The 24,320-nt window shown below is 38.9% G+C and overlaps 1 protein-coding gene across 1 annotated transcript in view; it reads left to right on the forward strand.

The window, feature by feature from the left end:
- LOC124804859 (transaldolase) overlaps nt 1-5,165 on the forward strand; it is a 40,389-nt gene extending 35,224 nt beyond the window's left edge. The window contains exon 6 of the mRNA XM_047265214.1: nt 4,693-5,165. Coding sequence (XP_047121170.1) covers nt 4,693-4,865 — 173 coding nt within the window. The 3' untranslated portion in view covers nt 4,866-5,165. The remainder of the gene's footprint in view (nt 1-4,692) is intronic.
- The last annotated feature ends 19,155 nt before the right edge of the window (nt 5,166-24,320 follow it).

Genomic DNA, 24,320 nt, shown 5'->3' on the forward strand with positions numbered 1-24,320 from the left:
CATCTTCATGCCTTACTGATATATGTATGAAGGTGGTATCTGCATATATGTAAGGCCTATTGGCCAATGATCTTCAGTGCGAATGCACTCACATTGCTCAAACTCGTACAGGAATCGGTAGATTGATTGCCGCGAGTAATGAGTATAGTGGACAGGAGCACTACAAATGTAGTGTGTAGACACTAAGTTGGAAATCTATTTTCTCGTGTTTCCTAAATGTTTTCAGAAACAAACTTGTCTTCCCTAAGGTTGGTTTCGCCAGTTTCCCCATTCTTCTGTAAATAATTCATCCCTGTATTTTCCAACCATGACTTATTACAATGATAGTTATTTAATATTCACACCTTTCAGCACCTGCTTTCTTTAGAACTGACATCATTACATTCTTTATGAAGTTTGAGGTTATTTCATCTGTCTCGTACATCGTGAACACCAGATGAAGAATCTTGTCATGGGTGGCTTTCCCAAGGGTATCTGTAGTTCTTATGGAATGTCGCCTATTCCTATGGCCACCTTTGGACTTATCGTATTTCAAGGCTTTGGCAAATTCTTCTTGCAATTTCGTATTTCCCATCTCATCGTCATGTTTTCATTCGCCTCTTTCTGTAATATTTCCTTAAAGTTCATTTTCCTTGTGTTCTGTCTGTGAGTATGCCTTCCACCTTCCAGCTTTCCCTTCTTCTCTTAGTACTGGTTTCCCGTTGAAGCTCTTGAAATTCATACAGTTGCTTCTATTTTCTCCAACTGCCTTTTTCATTTTCCTGTAGGTAACATCTATCTTTCCTCTAATACATGCTTCTATGGACTTCCATTTGTGTTACTCTCACTTGTTTATCAGTTTTGCACTTCCTGCCAATATCATTTTTAAAATGCTTGTATTTCGTGTTGTATGCATAATTTGCTGCATTTTTGTATTTTCTCCTTTTGTCAGTTGAATTAGATATATCCTGTGGTGGCAAAGGATTTCTACTGAGCCTTTTCTTCTTTCCTATGTGATAGATTGCTGCCTTCATTATTTCGTCTCTCAATGCTACCCTGTTCCATCCAATTCTTGCCTAATGCTCCCTTTGAAATTCTAAATAACTTTTTTTTTTAACCAAGATTATGTCACCTTAATTTCCTATCTTTTTGCAGTTTCTACCAGTTGCAGTTGACAACCAGTAAATTGTTGTCAGAACCCGCATGTGCCCCTTGCCTTGGAACGTAGAATCTAATTCCAAAATCTGCTGTACTATTACATGCCGTTTGTCAGAAAAATTCCAGGACAGGGTTTTTTTATTTCTGAGTTTGCAGTACTAAAAAGGAACAAATGTTTTATGTTACTAGGTATTTGTGCGTCCTTGAAATGATTTTGGACATGTTTTTGTGCAAGCTCACTAGGTAGCTGAGCTGTGCTTAGTCACTCAAGGATTGGATTCTTGTTGCATTAGTTATGGTAATATAATGGATGCTGGTTGTGAGTAAAGGGTTAATGTTAAGTTCTACATTAAACTTGGGGAAAACCCCCCTAATGAAACATGGACAATGGTTAAACAAACATAAGCTGGCAAGGCATTTTCAAGATGTCATGTTTTTGTGGCACAAAAGGCTTTGTAAAGGCAGACATTCAGTGCAAGACGCTCCCAAAGCTGGTCGCCCGTCTACAGCCTGTACAAAAGCAAATTTGAAATGTGTAAGGCAGTTATTGCAAGAAGACCATCATGCAACTGTGCATGCGATATTGGAAGAACTTAATTTGAATTGTGATGTGTGTCAAGATTTTACGCAAAGGTTTAGGGAAACTGAAACTTGATGCAAAACTCTTCCCGTGCACACTAACAGACAAACAGAAAGAGTAAAGATGAAGAATTTCTGCTGAACTCCTGGATAGAGCTAGAATTTGTCCTACATTGTTGTCAAGGTTATTTTTGGGGACGAAAGTTGGTGCTTCCAGTGTGACTTTCACAAGAGGTGTGAAAGTGCTGAATGGCAGAGTCCTGGATCACCAGCCTTGATAAGTCGAACTACAACCTTCCAGAACAAAGAACATGTTGATCGCATTCTTTGATAGTAAAGGATTAGTTCATCATGAGTATGTTCCTCCACGTCAAACGGTGAACCATACTCTTTATATCGAAGTCTTGAAACATTTGTGACAAGCCATTTGACATCACCGTCCTCGTTCATGGTATTCTGTGGACTGGTTCTTATTGCATGACAATGCAAGACACCATACTGCTTTATCTGGTGCCAAGTATCTGGCCAGACATTCTGTTATCACCATATTACCCAACCTTTTGCTTTGATACCACAGATGTCCAACGAGATGATGGAAAATGAACTTGCAAGCATTGCAGTTGAAAATTTCCCTGCTTGCTTCCAAGATCTCCAGAAACATTGGCAACTGTACAGATAGCCAAGGGTGCTACTTTGATAAGAGGTATGGTCATTACTTGGTAAATGCAATTTTCTATCTTTCCCGAGAATTTTTTCCTCCTGGAGAAAACTGGGAAAAACCCAGGAATTGTTTAGAATTCCAGTAATTTTTAATTGTTTCAGTTTTCAGTTAAATTTTTGTGATTTTGACTAGTAAGAACCAATACTCTAACAAAGGATATTTTTTGTATCCCGCTACTGCAGAATGATACTGCAGCAACAAAACATGAACGGGAGAGAAAAAAGAAAAGGGGGGGGAAAAAAAAAAAAAAACGAAAAAAAGCTTAAGTTGCAAAGGAAATGCGCCGTATACATCGACAAAACAGTGCTCATACAAGCGTCTGCCAACAATAAAGTGTGTCAAAGGCTTTAGGAACACTATGCAATGCTTTATAACAACGAATTGCCTCCAATGAGCATGGCGTGACACCTGTTTAAATTAGATTCGTTTGAGCGCTTGCGAGCGGGCTCTTGCGCATGCGCAGTTGAGTCGCGTAAGAGTAGCACCTTCTCCCGCTTCTGGTTACGCAAGTGTGGCTGGGTGCCACTACTTAATATTGCCCCTGTTCAGAAATATTGTAGATCCTGGGCTGATGCACAAAGCAGTCAGTTGTGGTGGGGAGGTGGGTCGTCTCCACATGACCTGTGTTGAATAATTTTTTGTTGTTTCCTCTTCATTTATTGCTCTCACGTTAAATGATGACAACATGGATTTTTGTGGCTGGGAGCTATCAAATGAATTAAAATACGTTCGCATAATTACGGCAGGCTAAAATGTGTTAATAGTTTCAGATTTTATTTCCACCTGTGATAGTCAAGCATTAATTGCCTTACAGAAAAATTAAGTTATTTTTGCCCGTTTGCTAAAGAGATTTGGCTTTTATTAATCCTTTCTACTGAGGCAGTCAATTTATTTGAAACGAAGTGTTTAATTTCACACTATTGGCTAGTTTCAACTGTTCGCTGCATTTCAAGTGCACGTTTGGCATTATGCTATAATAAAGAACCAAATATGAGTACTGGTACTCCAAGAAAATTTACATACGGATGTGTATTTTAAGCCGAATTGCGCATTTGAGTATGGTTCGCGAAATCCCGACGCTCTTGAAGAATCATTTGATGTCTTGTTTCTTTTATGACATGATGTAAGATCTTTTAATGTTTTACATGTACGAACATATGGGCTTCCTTCGTCATCCTAGCTGCGCAAGTGCAGTGATGCCAGTTTTCTGGAGCTCTCTTGCAACTACTGAAACGGACCCATTTCTAACAGGTCGAGGAAAATATTGCGAATGGTGATTTGAAAAGCGTTACATTCATCGCAGATTTCCTTTTACGCAACATGAACTACGTGCGAGAATGTAAGATGAATTTCTTAAATCGCAAAGCGTTTGACTCTCATGTAAAAATCAACTCTTTGAGGACGACCATTTAGAAGAATTTCGAACACAGAAGATGAGACATTTGCATCATTATTAAAAATTTTACTGGCATATTTGTGTGATGTCTCTTAAAGTGTAACACGCACAAAAAAGATCAACATTATATGTGGAAGCTTACCTTCTATTCCAGCCTATTAATCTTCGTGACCAATATTATATGTGAATGCTATGTATATTAATTTGAGCCATTAACTTTTATTATTTGTGTATTCGCGCTACTTAAGAATGATCGTATTGCTGTCATCAGCTGGCGAGATCACGTGAATGAGCTATGACACTTACAAAAGTACATAAAAATCTCGATTTCAATGCTTCGGAAAGTGACATGCGTTGTTTGGTGGAATTCAAATTTATACCTTCGTAATGTGAAAATATGCGGCGTACATGTTGCTGCACATCAAAGGTCTTTCAAAACGTGTTTTTCCCCCTGGGTTTCATTTTCTAAAGTGCTGGGAAATTCTACGTCGGTATATAAAACCATAAACATTCAAAGGATTCATGACTTTTACAGTGCCGAGGAAGAGTATACTGTCACTTAACACGGAAAAAGTGTATTTTTAACCGGGAAATCTGGGAATTTTTTTTTCCTTGTCCATGTATACACTGTGGAGTATAATCAGTCTGAAAATTTCCAGTGCCCTCAGGTCTCGTCTACATGTAAATCCATTTTTTGTAAGTCTTAGTCTTAAAGATAACTAAATTATACTCAGCAGAATTTTAGCAGTGACCTCAGGAAGCTTAAAATACAAAGATGTCTGCCTTTCAATATATACAACGATGCTGAATTTGTAGTGAATTTTGATTATTTTTAAATGTAAATCTTTTTCATTTCCAGCACGAAAGTTGGATATTGATAAAGTGACCCTTAATGAAGCAGCCTTCCGTTGGATGTTGAATGAAGACCAGATGGCCACTGAAAAACTGTCAGAGGGCATCCGAAAATTTGCAGAGGATTCCAGGAAACTTGAGAAGATGCTTACTGAATACTTGGCTGCTAAAGGAAAATGATGTGTTTAATGAATTTTGTGTTTTAAGTGGCCTTGATACTTTAACAGCTGGTGGAAAATTTTCCTTATTCATTGTAAATGGGTAACAGGATTTTAAATATGTGGCATTGGTAATTTATCATTTAATGAACCTTGTCACTGGGGATGTAAATAATTCCAGTAAGGTGCTGTTGACAAAACCTAATAACGAAGTACAGTTTTAGATAAATTTATTTTGTGAGTGATGTTTTACAGTGTTACATGTTTATAAAACAAATTCTAATGAGAAATATATACAAAGTTCGGGACCACTGGTCACTCACGTAATTCTTTTTGTTCCCCCTCCCCCTCCTTAATTTCTTTTCCTTTCTTTCTGTTACATATGTGCACATACGTGGAATTATGCACACATGCAGGGAACAATTTGACAGTAACTAAATGCTTATAGTTAATGTGTACTCAAGTTTATCAACTATTTACGTAAGGAGTGAGTAGTTCAACAGGGTTGCAAAAGACAAAGAACACAACTATATACACTAAAAATGGCAAAAGGATGTATGGAATTAGAGACAAATACCCATTTGTTGTAGAATCATAACATATTCTGTTGCTGAACTTTCACAGAGATTACAGGAGAACAAAAGATCTTCTCTGAAAGGACTGACATAACCTCTAGAGGGAAAACAAACCACAAATGTGTATATGACTACGTGCTTCACTCACGGTCTTGCAAACAGTGGATTCTGCTGAACTCGGTAATCGTCCTAATACATCGGACACATTGTCACGAATGCTCTCGATACGTGTGAAGAATTTCAAACAGGTCAGCACTGGGTATTCATAAGCATTGCTGTTACTTACAGTAAAGAACCATCTCTGGAGGTTTACAGTGAAATGCTAAATCATTTGGTTAATATTTTCGTTTTCTATACTGAATGTCAGGAGGTTAAGTGCAAGACCATGCCCATAACAAATAGAAAGAAACCGATAGCACCAAATTGCAATAAACTTCGGGAGCCTGTCACTCTTTTAGATATCTAGCCATAATACTTCGAAGCAATATACTGTTGAACAGAGTGAGTACATGACCAAAGTAGTAAGAAAGGGAAATGGAAGACTTAAATATATTTAAAGATTTCTGGCTAAGTGCAGTGATTAGGTAAAGGCAACCTTGTACATAGCACAACCTGGGATAATGAATTCACGTGAAAGATTTATGGCAGAATCTGATTTGTACTTTCTGACCAATCTTTCTGCTCTTTTCCTGAATATCTTTGTTTTCTAACTTAAAAAGATCAACAGGATGTAAGAAAGGAAAATAACTGTTAACATCCAGTATGCTGGTAAAATGTAATTTTTGGATTAAAATACCAACAGAAGCTCCTGAAACTGACTTGAAAAGACCGTAGTGTACCTACAATTCTGTGATCTGCAGAAAGTTCATCAAAGAATTTGTTCACTTTATGGGTACCAATATGTTTTGAGGTCAGCTTTTGATCATTGCTCCAAACTTTCACTAGTACTTTCGCTTATTCTACCACAACTTCAAAATTGTTTCTTAAGGTGATTTGGTTGTTTCTTGCTGTTTAAAGAAGTTGAAAGGCATTCTCTGCATCAGCATTAGGGGATTGTAGTAGTTTGGAAACTAGGTTAATATTTTCCAAAATCTTACTTTGAAATTCTAGAGTAAGACAAAATTAAGTTTTGAAATATTTTTACCAGATTTGAAGCTTCATTCCTTTGTTCTTTTTTTCTTACTCTTTTGAAATGTTACTGGATAGTCCCTACAAAATTTGTAGAAATTCTGTTCGATGGATAACAATTACTCAAATCTGGAAGACCTAATTGGGTACAGTTTATGCAGAGTCATTGCAACACATCTGAATTTCAACAGCTTCATTTATTTGTCACCATCAAACAGCAGAATCTCTAAAGAAAACATAAATGCATTTTATTTTCACCCAAGACTTCTGCAGTTCCGCTATATTCATGACAGAATCATTCAGTGGCGAAAATATTACTCTTGAACAATGTTTACTCTTGGTATTTGGGACTTGTACTTCAATTTGTGACTGCAAACGTATGTTTTTGCAACTTCTAGACTTAGCACCATCTGTGACCTCTGCACTTATCCAATAATAATAATAATAATAATAATAATAATAATAATAATAATAATAATAATAATAATAGGCCTCCAGTATGTTCTGCCAGTCGTAAAAGGCGACGAAAAGAACAAACCACTAATAGGGCTAACCCCCCTGTTAGTGTGATTAGTTGGTTCAGGACAGAACTAAAGAAGCCTCGGACAAGCGCCGTCATGGTCGGGGACGACGCTTGAACCCTATGCCCGCCCACAATAGTAACGACACTGCTAGCCAACTGGAAAAGGATTCAAATCCAAATAGAGGTGTTTTGCAGGATATGCTTCCTGCAACCACCCTAGAAGGAAAATAAAGACAGAGGATGAGATGGTCAGATGAAGTTAATTGGCACCTCATGTTCTGTTATTACCAAGCAACAAACCTAGGAACCAACACAACTGGATACAGATCACAAGTATACACAACATTTATTACCAGATGCCCAGAATTAAAATTTTTAACAGAACAATGACTAGCTGATCAGATCCGTGTAATAATAAAAAATAACAGGATACCCCAGTCGGAATTAGAAAACATCAAACAACAAGTACAACAAATACTGGAACAAAATAATGTGCAATCAGAAGAAGAAAATACAGTAATGGACTCAAACATCCCAGAGCAAACAAACAAAGAACAACACACATCAATTAAACAATCAGAGGAAAATGAAATCTTAAGACAACCACCAGAACAAGCACAAATAGAACTCGAAGTAACACACATGTTAGATATAGAAGAAAAATTTCAGCTGACATATATAGAATACAAAGACACAGGAAATACGGAAGCGTCCGATCCCACCCGTCTGCTTTGACCCATGACGTCACAAATATGGCGGAAACAAAAACAAACGCACACACTTTCCACAAGAAGCCTAATGACACTAATGGGACAAGCGCGGGAAATGGGGTGTTTTGGGTGGGGGGCAAACTAAATATAAACAAATTTAGACGCCTTGCGTAGCTACAACGTGTAAGTGAAGACAGCCATGCATGAATACCCACCCACCTCCCCTGGGGTCGTAACCCCTGCAACCCATAGAAGATAAAGATGCTTCAGTAGCTGATTAGTGTTTTTTGTCTTTTTAAAAAAAATCTCACGGGATAGAACGAACAGATCAGAAAGATAAATATAATAAACTAAAACAGAAATTCGAGGAAACAGATATTTAAAATAAGTAATAAGTGTTTTTAAATCAAAAAAAAAAAAAAAAATCTCACGAGATAGAATGAACAGATCAGAAAAGTAAATAAAATAAGATAAAACAGAACTGGAGACAGCCACACTCAAACCAAACTCCGCGCCGTCATGACGTCACACACAACACCCTTACGTCACGGGTCAAAGCCGACGCGTGGGATCGGACGCTTCTGTCGACCCAAGACACAAACACACATTAGACCATTCTTGCATAGACCGCCAAATAACCCACAAGTCGAAACAACAATAAAAACTATCAACACAATCATACACAACAAAATAAATGAAAACACAACTATGGAAGAGTTACAACTACTGGTTTATATAGGAGCACTCACTACACTAAATATACACACTAGGCAGAGATGAGAACCAACCAACACACAGAAGAAACCCACAAAACCAGCATGGCAACACAAGCTACAGATCAGAATAGAAAAACTGAGAAAAGACATCGGACGGCTAACACAATTTGTAAGAAATGAAATGTCAGAAAAAAAACCGAAAAAGGTTAGGTAAAATCTCACAAGAAGTGATAGAGCAATTAGATGAAAAGAAGCAGAAATTACAAGCATTGGCCAAACGACTTAGAAGATACAAAAAAAGTGAAAATAGAAGGAAACAAAACCAAACATTCAACACAAACCAAAAGAAATTTTACCAGACAATAGATAACACACACATTAAAATAGACAATCCACCAAGCATAACAGACATAGAACACTTCTGGAGCAACATGTGGCCAAACCCGGTACAACATAACAGGCATGCACGGTGGATACAAGCAGAAACAGACACATACAAGATGATACCACAAATGCCTGAAGTGTCTGCTTGTGTCTGTGTATGTGCGGATGGATATGTGTGTGTGTGCGCGCGCGAGTGTATACCTGTCCTTTTTTTCCCCATAAGGTAAGTCTTTCCGCTCCCGGGATTGGAATGACTCCTTACCCTCTCCCTTAAAACACACATCCTTTCGTCTTTCCCTCTCCTTCCCTCTTTCCTGATGAGGCAACAGTTTGTTGCGAAAGCTAGAATTTTGTGTGTATATTTGTGTTTGTGTGTCTATCGATCTGCCAGCACTTTCGTTCGGTAAGTCACATCATCTGTGTTTTTAGATATAAATTATTTAACAGTTACATTGCAGACCCGTACACATTCCCTGATACACTTACACATGGAATAACTTATCTGAAACCTAAAGATCAAGCAGACACAGCAAACCCAGCTAAATATCGCCCCATAACATGCCTACCAACAATATACAAAATATTAACTTCAGTCATTACACAGAAATTAATGACACATACAACACAGAACAAAATTATAAATGAAGAACAAAAAGGCTGTTGCAAAGGAGCACGAGGATGTAAAGAACAACTGATAATAGATGCAGAGGTGACATATCGAGCTAAAACTAAACAAAGGACGCTACACTACGCATACACTGATTACCAAAAAGCTTTTGATAGTGCACTCCACTCATGGTTACTACAAATATTGGAAATATACAAAGTAGATCCTAAATTGATACAGTTCCTAAACATAGTAATGAAAAATTGGAAAACCACACTTAATATCCAAACAAATTCAAATAATATCACATCACAACCAATACAGATTAAGCGTGGAATATACCAAGGAGACTCATTAAGGGACTCCGGAACGCACTATACTTGCAATGTTAAAATAACGCTTATAAATTACATCTTTCCTCACAAAGTATTTGAGGTAGGAAGTTGAACTTTTTACAGATTATTTATTGGCATATGGGCTACAACTTAACACAGGGATTTTACAAAATTTTAGTTCAGTTATTAAAGATGATTTTTTTTCAATTGTAATGAAAATTCACAACATTTTTTTGCAATTTTTTTATTTATATATTCAAAAATATACAGTTTTTTGGAAAAAGGCTGTGTTAAATTATGCAGAAGGTACTGTGTAACATTTACTGAAAGTTTGAAACAAATATGTTTGGAAGATCCTTAGAAAACATGTAATTAGTATGAGAAAATAAAAGTTTTGGGAATCGAGCGACAAAGATTGGATTAACTTTTTAGTGCATTCCAGGTCCATAGGATGGATTATCTTCATCCTCTGCAAACTCCTCCTCCAGCTTCCTCTTGTTCCTCCTCCTGTTTACTCTTACTTGTATTTCTAGACTCTTTACAGCCCTGTCTGCAGACCGAAGGCGTTCCTTGTCTAAAGCAAGCATCGCTCGTTGTTGTGTTTGTAGATTTTGCTACCATTTTCTTCAGTTGCAGTTACTGCAACACTGTTCCAAAAGGTGGTCATGTATGAACACTTATCACATTTCAGTTGTATTTCACTAGCAAGTCCTACGTGCTTTATTATGGAGAGTTCCAGACCATCTTCACTACAATGAATACATCTTACACAGTTTGAAAAAATTCCTTTGAGAACCGACATATCAAATATTTCATTCACATCTGATTCGCCCATAAAACATTCATAGTTTTCACTCATTGAACCAAGCTTCTTCTGTGAAGTATTTTCTTTCCCACTTTGACTGCTATGGGCAGGTGTACGTGAGAGGTTAGGTTCACTCACTTGGTTATCGTCTTTATTGTTTACACTAATAACACATACCTTTGGCTTTCCAACATTTCTCCTTTTCTTAAAACCCTTCAGAGGATTTCTAATAACTTTACTTTTACTCATTATTATACTTCAACGAAACAGAGACTCAAGAAACAGAATTAATTACGAATATTTTCGAGATAACGACAGAGTAAATAAACATGAAACAATCGACAATCACACCAGCGATATATATTGAACCATCACAGGTTAGCCACAACACATACTTTATCTCACATCACTAAAATGTACCTGATGAACACGGACGTTAATAATAACACCATTTGACAGCAGTTTAACAGCGCCACAGTGGGCCACGCCCATGTAGAACACATTTCAAAAAAAATTTAAAAATAGTTGTAGTCTTCGGAATTGAATAAATTATATATCTATTAAAAGGTAATAGTCTGCAGATTAAGAAAACGCAAAAAAGTAAAAATTGAACTTTTCATGATTTTGAGCCTTTCCGGAGCCCCTTAAGTCATTTCTGGTTCTGCCTTGCTCTGAACCCACTATCCAACATGCTAAATCATACAAATTATGGATACAATATTACTGGAACATACTCATACAAAATCACACATGGATGATCTACAACTACTGGCAGCAACAAATCAACAACTCAACCAATTACTAAAGATAACAGGAGTATTCAGCAATGATATAAATATGGCTTTTGGAACAGACAAATGTAAGAAAAATAGCATAGTCAAGGGAAAACACACTAAACAGGAAGATTACATATTGGATAACCACAGCGACTGCATAGAAGCGATGGAAAAAACAGATGCCTATAAATATCTAGGATACAGACAAAAAATAGGAATAGATAATACAAATATTAAAGAAGAACTAAAAGAAAAATATAGACAAAGACTAACAAATACTGAAAACAGAATTGACAGCAAGAAACAAGACAAAAGCTATAAATACTTATGCTATACCAATATTGACCTACTCATTTGGAGTAGTGAAATGGAGTAACACAGACCTAGAAGCACTCAATACACTTACACGATCACAATGCCACAAATATAGAATACATCACATACATTCAGCAACAGAAAGATTCACATTAAGCAGAAAGGAAGGAGGAAGGGGATTTATCGACATAAAAAACCTACATTATGGACAGGTAGACAATTTAAGAAAATTCTTTATAGAACGAGCAGAAACCGGCAAAATACACAAAGCAATCACTCATGTAAATACATCGGCTACACCACTGCAATTTCATAACCACTTCTACAACCCTTTAGATCACATAACATCAACAGATACGAAGAAAGTAAATTGGAAAAAGAAAACACTACATGGCAAGCACCCGTATCATCTAACACAGCCACACATCGATCAAGACGCATCCAACACATGGCTAAGAAAAGGCAATATATACAGTGAGATGGAAGGATTCATGATTGCAGTACAGGATCAAACAATAAACACCAGATATTTCAGCAAGCATATTGTTAAAGATCCCAATACCACAACAGATAAATGCAGACTTTGCAAACAAGAAAAAGAAACAGTAGATCACATCACAAGCGGATGTACAATACTAGCAAATACAGAATACCCCAGAAGACATGACAATGTAGCAAAAATAATACATCAACAGCTTGCCTTACAACATAAACTAATAAAACAACATGTTCCCACATACAAGTATGTACCACAGAATGTACTGGAGAATGATGAATACAAATTATACTGGAACAGAACCATTATAACAGATAAAACAACACCACATATCAAACCTGACATCATACTCACCAATAAAAAGAAGAAATTAACACAGCTAATCGAAATATCCATACCCAATACAACAAATATACAGAAGAAAACAGGAGAAAAAATTGAAAAATACATCCAACTGGCTGAGGAAGTCAAGGACATGTGGCATCAGGATAAAGTTGACATTATACCAATTATACTATCAACTACAGGAGTCATACCACACCATATCCACCAGTACATCAACGCACTACAACTACATCCAAACTTATATATACAGCTACAGAAATCTGTAATTATTGATACATGTTCAATTACCCGAAAGTTCCTAAATGCAATGTAACATATACCGTACAGTTAAAAGGAAGTCACACTTGATCAAGGTCCGCGTCACTTTCCATTTCTGACCAGAGATAACGTCTGAGAAAAGAAAATAATAATAATAGTAATAATAATAATAATTGTATACTTGGAAGTTGCCCAACACAATGTTGTGTGAATTCCAGATAGAGCATGTGGCCATCTCCAAGAGTAACACAGCAGAAATTCTGAATGTGAAAACGAGAAGAGCATTTTTTGACTCAGACCACCATCTTCTACAGGTAAAGACCAGATTACAACCCAACAGAAAAAAGCCAAAACTAAACAAAGTGCTGAGACCAGAACCCAAATACATAAAACTCAACAAGGAAAGTATCGTACAGGAATTTAGTCAGACAAACACCACAAACTGGACAGAACTTGTGGACGTCCTCAAATCCACGACGAAATTGGGTCAACCCCTGAGAAGGAGAAAACACAGGTGCTGGAATATAATATGTGACCAAGCAATAGAAGAAAGGACCAACACCTGGAAAAACTTCAATAGTCACAAAACATCAGAAAAATGGCAACAATTTCTAGTAATCCGAAAACAAACATCGAAAATTATCCAGAGGGAAAAAAGAAATTATGACAAATGGCGACTAGATGAGATAGAACAAGACTTTAAGAAGAACAACACCAGGGATTTTTATAAGACGTTTAAAGAACATATTGCAGGATACCAGCCACCCAATTTTTGCTTCAAGAAACCGGATGGTTCACTAGAAACTAACACAAAGAATAACTGCCAAATCCTCGCAGACTATTTCAACAAACTTCTGTGAAAGACCTACAGACGATATTCACTACCAGATGTCTACACCAAATCCTGACGCTAAACCGCCGACCATCAACGAAAAAGTAGAAATTATCAAGACACTGAAAAACAATAGAGCCCTAGGAGAAGATGGAATTATTGCAGAACTATGGAAACTAAATGATGGAAGATTAACAGGAAAAATTCACAAAATCATATTAAACATTTGGGAAACAGAACAGATCCCTTCTGAATGGAAATGTGCACTCATCCATCCACTCCACAAAAAAGGGGACAAAACTGAACCAAATAATTACATGGGTATCTCACTCGTACCAGTCACTTATAAAATCCTATCAAAAGTTCTCATGAATAGATTAAAAGAACAAGCTGACCCACAAATAGGAGAATACCAGGCTGGTTTTCGCAAGGGACGATCATGCATAGAGCAGATCTGAAATCTGAAACTGATTCTCCAGATGAGAAACACCCGAAACACAGTGGTCACTTTGCAGATTTTAAAAAGGCCTACGACTCAATAGACAGAGTAGCGCTCTGCAAGACGCTGGAAGAATTCAGCATTGACAGGGGGGGGGGGGGGGGAGGGAGGGAGGGAGGGAGGAGGATTGGTTTGTGCTTATAATACATGAGAAGAATAGCTATAGTTAGATTTCACTTATGGTCCACTCTTAAATACAATGTTTTAACTGTGGAGGAGGTCCCTCATTTCAAATTCACAATGGCTACTTTCAATTTTTAAATAGCCAGAGCTTTCTCCAATTTCACTTTTGTTACTGCTTTTAGTACATATCTTTACTGAGCATGTAGCAGATCTCTGTAAGGTCGTATTTTCATTATCTTTTTAACTTCTTCATCTCTGCAGGCTTTTAATCTCACATTTGAGCACCATTTAAATATGAAGTATGTCTGGACACACTGGTTCGGGCTTAATGCAAACACTTAAGAGCAGCCCATATAAGAAAAACCAGCAATACGTTTTACACTCATGCAAGCACAGCTCAGATGGTGGGGAAATAAACTGCATTACACAGAAAACTGATATACAGTATTGTAATGTACACCTAAGCATCGTTTGTAAGAGAGCCTATTGTTGCAAACACCAACTGAAGGAAATACTTCAATGAAGAAGGTAGGGCGTTACAGAGAGCTAGAGAGTGTACTGGCCAGTAAAAATGATATTAGAGGAATCTGTACACCGTGTGCAGTGCTGGCTGCCACGTGCTTTAGCATTCTTGTTAATATTAAACAAGAAAGGGTGTGAAACCCTTGCTGGCACACTTCTGTTCACTTCTCCTGAATGGGTTCCCATGGCTAAATTAAATATAAGAATAAATTTGAAAACAAATCACTGTAGTCCGAGTTTAAGCTGCATCTTAATATGAGGTAAAGTTAGGTAGCTAGGTTCGACTGATGTGTAATTCAGCAAGGTCTTCAGAGCTGGCAGGTGTTGAAGAGTCTCCAGTACCACAGGAGTGCAGGGTCTTATTTGGGAGGGTAATTAGAAGAAACACCAGAATGAGATTGTTTTTTGCAGATCTTGGTTGTGATAGATTTATGCAGGTAAGTAATGACAAATATCTATGTATCCTCAGACAACTCAGTGGAACTACTTCTTTGCCATCTTAAGTCAAACTGTAACTGGAGAATCTCTCTTAGAAACATGGGCTGACTGAAAGCTTTTCTCACTGGTTGGAAGTTAAAGTCCTTATCATCGATTTACTGCAAAATGCTAACTGCATGGTCACTGAAAAGTCGTGCACATCGAAGCAATGTAGCAAGTATGTTTTTATAATATGTATTTTATTTCATAACTTCACACACATTCTATGAAGTTTTGGGATTGCAGCTGGATCATGTTGACTTCTTGCCACAATATTTTGTCTGGCAGCAGTCCATCCATCTTGAAGTGAGGGTCTGGACCGGGAACTGAAGATGGCTGGATGGTTGCCAACCAAAATACTGTGGCAAGAAGACATGATCCAGCTGAAATCCTGAAACCTTGTAGAGTATTCAGTACGCCTGGAAAACCTCACATATATTGTCTATAAAAATGCTCAGAATGGTTGGCCTGTTCAGTAACACATGCATGAACAAATTTTACCAAGTTTGAGGCCACTTTGTGGAACATGTTGACATTGCTGATGTTAATCTCCATTGCTATGCTAATCTTCAGTTGCACCAATGTGTGCGGACTGCTTCTTTGGAGACCCATCCTTTAAGGTAGGCCTCACAGAAAGCAGTCTACAGATGTTAAATCGGGAGAATCAGGGGGCCATAATCCTTTGTCACCAAAATATCTGGTTAAGAAATGAATTGTTTCATTAGGTGTGTGACAAGTGGCACTCTCCATCTGCAGCCAACAAATACATTCATTTGCGTCAAGAACCACAAGAAACTGTTTGAGGATGTTTGGCTGCACAACATTGTTCATAGTAGTTTTGAAGAAAATACTTCCCATTCACTATTCGACAATTTGAAATGGCACCCCCTGCTCCAATTTTCTGACTGTGCAAGGAGTTTTCATGACAAACGTGGATTTTCGGTTGAACATATTCTTGTTTTGACTACTTACATATCCGTTATGTTGAAACCACATCTTGTCAGTGAAGAAAACATTATCCATTTCTGTGATTCCATGGATGTTTAGTGGTGCAGCAAGGATGATTGCATGTGCCCTATGCAATGTGCCCAAATGTAGCAGGTCAGGGGTCCAGTGACTGCTATGGAGGGATGGAGAGACCATTCTTCTAGTGGTCAGGAAGGTGATGGCTCTCCCACCTTGGCATTGTGAATTTGATAGGTTGGCAAGAGGTAAGGAGGCTGGTATGAGAAGATGGCTGCAGCAAGACAGACTCTGACAAGTTACAGCAATGACAGGTGTGTGCCATCATCTGCTGATATTATGGTCTGGTGATGACCCACATCATCAGTGTTCCACAAGTGTGGACAGGTCCACAATGAAGTGACACCGCAGTTTGGTGTGTTGTCTGTGTGGCAGTGTGACAGATCAGTGGTGCTGACGCTATTAAGTGTTGAGCTGGTAGCTGGGAGTCACGGCTCCTGCAGCAGTGGTTGGCACTGGCCGATGAAGCCTACAATGCTGGGGAGCATGGCAGCTACTGGTTACAGTCAGATGTTGAAACCTCTGCCTTGTGACTCAAACACTGCATTTAAATAATGCCTCGGTGATTGTTTATTTGCCTGTCTAGTGGTGAAGGAATGCAGCACTGGTTGGTGCATTGCTGCGTCGATGGCTTGTTATGAGAGCCCTGCTACATGTTTACGTAATGTGTGCCACATTCTGCCTGTTGACTGTGTCATCAGCTGCATGCCTTCAGCAGGGTAACTGGAACACTATGTCTCAAATTTCCTGGAAATCATGGTGCTGCCACAACAGGTGTCAATCAGTGACAGAAACCATGCGCAGTACACTTGATGCCTGTCTTTATCCAGCATCTTCAATTGCTGCATGCTACAAACATAGTACACACAAAATTTCAACTTCTGAATCACTTCGCAAGCACTACATAAAAATCTGAGATTGGATAAATATTTCCTCAAACTTTTTGAATGTGAGCACTGCATCACATTCCTTATGTTAGCCAGTTGGCTTTTGTCAAAATGACTGGTCTCACTTCTTTTCTTGTCTGCAACTTATCCACATTCCTCGAAATGTACAATAATCCCATTACTGTCAAGTTGTTTGTCACTGTGGCAGCTGTATATTTATCATGGAAATGCATTTATGGTGCTTGCAAAATGATGCTCAGCAACAAAAACTCACTGCTCTTGGGAAAACGACATGTTAAGCAATGAACTGCAGAACATTACGAACATCATGTGACGTGTACCCATTACTTTGGATTCTTCATTTGTTTTCAGTAATACTTGTGGCTGGTAGAATGTGTGCAATTACATTCCAATTTATGTATACAGATTCCTCTATTTTCATGTGAATGACTTTTCAATCACTTTGAACCATACAAACAGTGGAAAATCCATGATGAAATGTAACAATATTATGAGAAGGAAAGTTGCTACTCACCATATAGTGGGGATACTGAGTTGCAGATAGGCACAACAAAAAGACTCTCACAATTATAGCTTTCAGTCGTTAAGGACTTCGTCAATAATAGACAGACATGCGCATGTACATGCAATTGCAACTCACACACTGGCTGCAGTCCCAGGCAATGGAAACCACAACCACACTGCGAGCAGCAGCACCAGTGCCTGATGGGGGTGGTGACTGGGTGGAGGTAAGGAGGAGGCTGGAGTGGGGAGGGGGAGGGATAGTATGGTGGGGGTGCTGGACAGTGAAGTGCTGCAGGTTAGACTGAGGGCAGGGGAGAGGTGGGGATGGGGGGGCAGTAGTGGAAAAGGAGATAAATAAAAAGAATGAGTGTGGTGGTGGAATGACAGCTGTGTACTGCTGGAATGGGAACAGGGAAGGGGCTCAATGTGTGAGGATAGTGAGTAATGAAGGTTGGGATGTATTGCAGGGAAAGTTCCCACCTGCACAATTCAGAAAAGCTGGTGTTGGTGGGAAGGATCCATATGGCGCAGGCTGTGAAGCAGTCATTGAAATGAATGATATCACGTTTGGCAGCGTGTTCAGCAACAGGGTTGTTCCACATGTTTCTTTGCCACAGTTTGTCGGTGGTCATTCATGCGAATGGACAGCTTGTTGGTCATCATGCCTATATAGAATGCAGCACATTGGTTGCAGCTTAGCTTGTAGACCACATGACTTGTTTCACAGGTAGTCCTGCCTTTGATGGGATAGGTGGTGGTGGGAGGGTGTATGGAACAGGTCTTGCATCTAGGTCTATTACAGGGGTATGAGCCATGAGGTAAGGGATTGGGAGCAGGGGTTGTGTAATGATGGACGAGTATATTGTGTAGGTTTGGTGAACAGTCTGTGGGAGGGGTGGGAAGGATAGTGGGCAGGACATTTCTCATTTGAGGGCACGACGAGAGGTAATCGACACCCTGGCAGAGAATGTAATTTGGTTGCAATGTAGGCATGACATTCGGTTGCAATGTAGGCATGACAACCAACAAGCTGTCTGTTCACATGAAAGTCCACCGACAAACTGTTTCCAAGAAACGGGAGGAACAAGCCTGTTGCTGCCAAACATGATATCATTCATTTCAATGCCTGTGCCATATGGATCCTTCCCATCAACACCAGCTTTTCTGAATTCCACAGATGGGAACTTTCCCTGTAATACGTCCTACATTCCTCGTAACCCTCCTGGCCTCAACCTTCATTAGTCACTGTCCTCACCCATCTAGCCTCTTCACTGTTCCCATTCCAGCAGTACACAGCCGTGATTCCACCACCACATCCTCTCTTTTTATTCCTCTCCTTTTCCGCTACTCCCCCCCCCCCCTCCCCCCTCACGCAACTCCTCTGCCCTCAGTCTAACTTGCAGCACTTCATTGTCCAGCACCCGCACCATACTATCCCTCCCCCTCCCCACTCCAGTCTCCTCCTTACCCCTACCCAGTCACCACTCCCGTCATGCACTGGTGCTGCTCTTTGCAGTGTGGTTTCAGTTGCCTGAGACTGCAGTCAGCATGTGTGAGTTGCATTTGAGTGTGTGTGTGTGTGTGTGTGTGTGTGTGTGTGTCTGTGTGTGTGTGTGTTTTGTACCTTTCAGTGATATTCTAGGTTGGTGGAGACTTTACATTTATTGTCTGTCTATAGTTTGAGTTTTAATCTTGAATTAGGAGTTCAGTATCCGTTCATTTTTACAGTGTCTTCCTTCGAATGTGACGTAGGTCTGCAGAGCCTTCCTTTCAACTTCTCTAGCTATCAATTGAATAATGGATTGGAAATCATTTCTTTTATAGGGTGATTTGGGTACAACACACTGGCATCATGCAATATTCTTTCTTTGATTTGTGGCAGGAGTATCCCCAGTTAATGAACATCAGTACGAAATGTGGTATAGTGTGCATGATGCACTCTCATCAGAGAACTATCATGCTTGGCGGGCAGACAAAAGCTAGTTTCACTCACTTTGGACAGAATTCCTTTATCTGGAGTTGGATATACTAAAGTTTACTTGGTTTTGCTATTTTTATTGCTTTGTATTTGCTATAGACATGGGTTTCATCTCACATATTGGGTCACTAAAGCTGGCATGACCTCCTTATTCCTTGGGATCTAGAGGTACATTTATTGCAACTGAAAAATTTTCTTCTTTCTTTTAACTGTCCATACACAATAATGGAAAGAAATTGGAGGGTGGAGGGAGAGAGGTAGTGTACATAAATGAAGGGAAAGTCCAGGATGGTGCTAGGATCCAAGAATAGGTTGGAGGGTGAATTCCCATCTGTGGAATTCAGGGAAACTAGTATAGCCCCAAGGCAACTAGCTCTATGACCTTTCATGCACTTATCCAATTTAGTGTTGGTTTTATTATTTTGCAAGTTGCTCTGCCTTTTATATTTTAATGTTTTCCAGCGACGAGGCAGTGGGTGGGTGGAAGGGGTAGGTTTCACAGCGGGAATGATTACTGGGGTAGGAACCCCTTGGTAGGCATAATGGCCAGGAAAGTCATATGTTTTGAAAGGATGTTATCAAGATCAGCAGGATGACAGAAAATGACAGTGGGTGGTGTGAAGAGGATATAATGGACAGAGAATCGCATTTCGGTTCTTGACTTGACTAAGTCTTAGCCTTGGCACAATAACATTTTTAGGTGTAAAGGGCCTGGGTGGTACTGGGTGAGAGAGGTAATGCATATCAGGTTATGCAAGTAGGAGCTGTATCAGGTTGAGAGGGGTATAATGCCCAGTAGATCTGTCTTTGAATAAGGTTTGCGGGGTAGTTGCAGGAGGAAAACAGCTAGGATGTCATTATAGATGGAGATGTTGAGGGATTTGATGGTGGAGCAGATATGTTTTTCAAGAATTTCTAGGAAGAGAACGTTTGATGAAGAAGGGGTGGCAGCTGTCACAGTGTGGATATTGTTGCTTGTCAGTTGGCTTTATATGGACTAAGGCTTGATGTGAACTTCAGTAATCTACATAAAACACATTGTGTTTTTTCCTTTTTGGGCATCAATCATCTGACTGTTTTGATGTGGCCCATCCTGGCTTCCTACAGCGTCAACTTCTTCATCTCAGAGTAGCATATTCTTGCAACATCTGCATTTCTTTGTTGGATATATTCCAATCTCTAACTCCCTGTGCAGTTTTTGCCCTTTATAGCTCCCTCTAGCAGTATGGAAGTTATTTCCTCATGTATCAGTTATCTTTCCTTCCTGATTCTGTGTGGAAAGACAGCTCCCTGCCTATTATATCAGACAATGTTTAGCATTATTCTTAAAACACGTCTCACACTCTTAGATTGTCTTCTTTTCCAGTTTTCTCACAGTCCATCATTCACTTCTATACAATGCTATGCTCCAGATATATGATATATTGTCAGAAAACAAGTTAAGGGCTATCTTTGATACTAATAGACATATTTTTTTTTAGTGAGGAATGCTCTCTTTGGTTGTACTACTCTAAGTCATATACACATCTTTCTTACCCATCATGCTTTATTTTGTTTCGGTGATAAGAGAATCCTTTTCCTTTGTCTGCTACATGGTCTCCAATTTCAGTATTAAGGTTGCTGTTATCTCACTGTTGTTACTTCTATTACTTCAGCCTTTCTTTAGTTTACTCACAATCCATATTCTTTGCTCAGTAGACTGTTCATTCCATTTAAAAGGTGCTGTAATTCTTCTTCACTTTCACTGAGAATATTAATGTCATCAGCAAATCTTATCATTGATATCTTTTCCCAGGAATTTTAACCTCACTCCAGAAACAGATGTTGTTTTTTTAAAATTTTTTTTTACAGTGCCTGACAAAAATATGAAGCACCCAGAAGATGTAGGTGGATGTCAATGTAACTTTGTACATGTACATACCATCGGTGGGTATGTAAATTGTTTTCAGTACCTCCATCATAAAAGGCAGCCGCTGTGCTTTATGCAAATTTCCTACACTGGCCTGCAGCTCGCTGTCTGTGCCAAAACACTGTCCTCATAGGCAGCAGTTCAAGTGGACAAATAGACGAAAATCAGAGGTAGCAAAGTGCAGGCTGTAAGGTGGGTGTTCCCATCGAAAAGCTTCAGGAGTGTCTTTGTTGCACCTGCAGTGTGCAGCTGAGTATTGTAATGAAGAAGGACACACATGTCAGTTACATTATTTGGACTGCATGAAATCACTTGAAACTTTCCAGCCTGAAGAAATTGAATGACAGTACTTGGGGAGAAACTCTATCGCTCTAGGTGTCTTTATGTGCTCATTGTGCATTCAGAACTGAAAAGTACAACTTGATGTGATCAACAGGCATAATAAAGATACTGTGCAAAACTTCATTGAACTTTCACTATGGCTCTAATTTTGCAACTGATTGGAGCAAAAAGAAAAAAAAAATGTAGTGCCTGTAGTTAGTAGCAAAAACTGACATGAGTAAAAGTATACGATAATAGTGCAAGAAATGTTTCAGTACACTTGGGTCTGTGAATGAGATGTATGTGGGATAACTGCAAATGTGTGGTTACAAGCCACCACTGACTTCATTATAAACCATTGCTCTAGTTAGTATATATGTATTTGAAATGTAGGCTTTCTAATTAGGTCCCCATCTAACTGGGTTCAAATTGCACCTGAGGCCTACCTTAACAAAAAATACAATTCTACCTCGGCACATTACATGTTACAGTATACTGTGCACTCCTGCTTGTTGAAGGATTTCTTGCACATGTTTGCCCTCACATTTGGAGCCAATACTTCACTTGTCTCTGCAGTAAGTTGCGAATTCTTTCAAGCATCCCTAAGCATCAGACAAATCTTGACAAAACTGTACAGTTCACTGCTCCAGTTCAGCAAATGTACCAATGGGAGAGCTTTCTTTTGAGGCGGTTTCAGATAGGGGATTAATATTAGGTGACCTTGGGGGGCAAAGTACAGGCTGTGCTTGACTTGTCCATCCTGAACCATACTGGCACTTTGGATGTAGTCTTATACGAGCAGCAAATTGTACTGGTCGGTGCTCCATCATAAATGTAACACATTCCCCAAGCAGTGCGTAAGGTATGGTAGATTATGGTTGAAATTTGAGACCAGTGGGATGGAGACTAAATCAAAAAGTTTGCCTTTCAAGTACAGGGGGATCAATCCTTACCGCAGCTGCCTGGCAGGTTTTATATTCCGCTGCCGGGGAGTACATTTTCTGTCCGCTGTGAGGCCTTTGGTTTTATAGAAAGGTAGGACAGGTTTGTTAGGCGACAGAATACAGTGAATTGAGTGCAGTGTTGCAAGTGAAATGACGAAATACAATTATTTTATTCTCCAAAGAGTATCCATGTATGATTCATACATTCTACAGAATTATCAAATGCAGCAAGGAAACAATTTCAACCAGAATTTCCTGATGTCCTAATGGGGGTACGGTTCATCGATTGATAAACAAATTTTGAGAAATGGGAAGGGTTCTTGACGGGAAACATATACAACCACATACAGTAAACTCTGGATAAAACTGGGCATATTCTGGAAAGGTCTCCCAGAAAATCAGTTCCACATTGTTCTCAGCAAATGGGAAATTCCTATGGCTCTGTTCAGATGGCTACAAAGGTATTGAAGTCACAGTGCTGTAAAATAAATATAGTATAGGAATTTGAACCGGTCGACACTGCAGAAAAATAGCGGCTTTGTGAATGGATTTTCAACAGGATGCATGTTGGAGAAATTGACGTTCACCTTACTTTTTTTTCGAATGTATAATGGTTCCACCTTAGGCAATACATTAATTCACAAAATAACTGTTACTGGAGCTCTGAAAAACCTAACAACATACACGAGGCACCCTTGTATGATCAAATTATAGGAATGTGGTGCATTGTTAGGTGCTGTTTCAGGAAACAACAGTGAGAGGTATATGGAAAACATTTTACCAATTAACTGAGAGAGTATGTGCTTCCACAACCTTTCGCGGAAGTCTTTGTGATGGCACATAGAATCAAGTTCTCATTACTAGAAATTCATGATGAGTTTCAAGTTATCAGTAACAACATAACGGCCTCCTCATTCCCCCAATTTAACCCTCTGCAATTTTTATCTCTGGAGAGCATTAAGAAAGAAAGTGTATAAATTAAACCCACACACTAAGCTGAACTTAAAACTAATGTTCGTCAAGAAATTGCTGTCATTTCTCAACACTGATGGCAAGCAGTTCCAGCACCTCCTTGTTTAATATATGTGAGTAATTTACTATTCTTTTTAGCTGTTTATGTTATGTGTGTTAGAAATAACTTACACAAAAAACCGTATTATATGCAAACAGACTTAAAATGTCGGAACTCCAGGAAGGAGTTATGCGACATAAATGAAAGTTGGTAGGCATGTTCCTGGATCAAAAAGATGATGTCTATTCATACTTTGCACCAGTAGCACAAGAATGGCGCTAGCAGTGCCACTATGGGAATGAAAATCAGGTGTGCTTTAAATACATGCTGTAACGGCCATGAGGTCTTAGTTACTTTTGAAATTGGACATGGTAAATTGATTTTAGTCAAGAACGCTCTTAAGGCTTCAAAGACCCATTATCAACACCTCACTGAGTCTGAACGAGATTGAG

The sequence above is a fragment of the Schistocerca piceifrons genome, chromosome 7, assembly GCF_021461385.2.
Source record: "Schistocerca piceifrons isolate TAMUIC-IGC-003096 chromosome 7, iqSchPice1.1, whole genome shotgun sequence".
NCBI lineage: Eukaryota > Metazoa > Arthropoda > Insecta > Orthoptera > Acrididae > Schistocerca > Schistocerca piceifrons.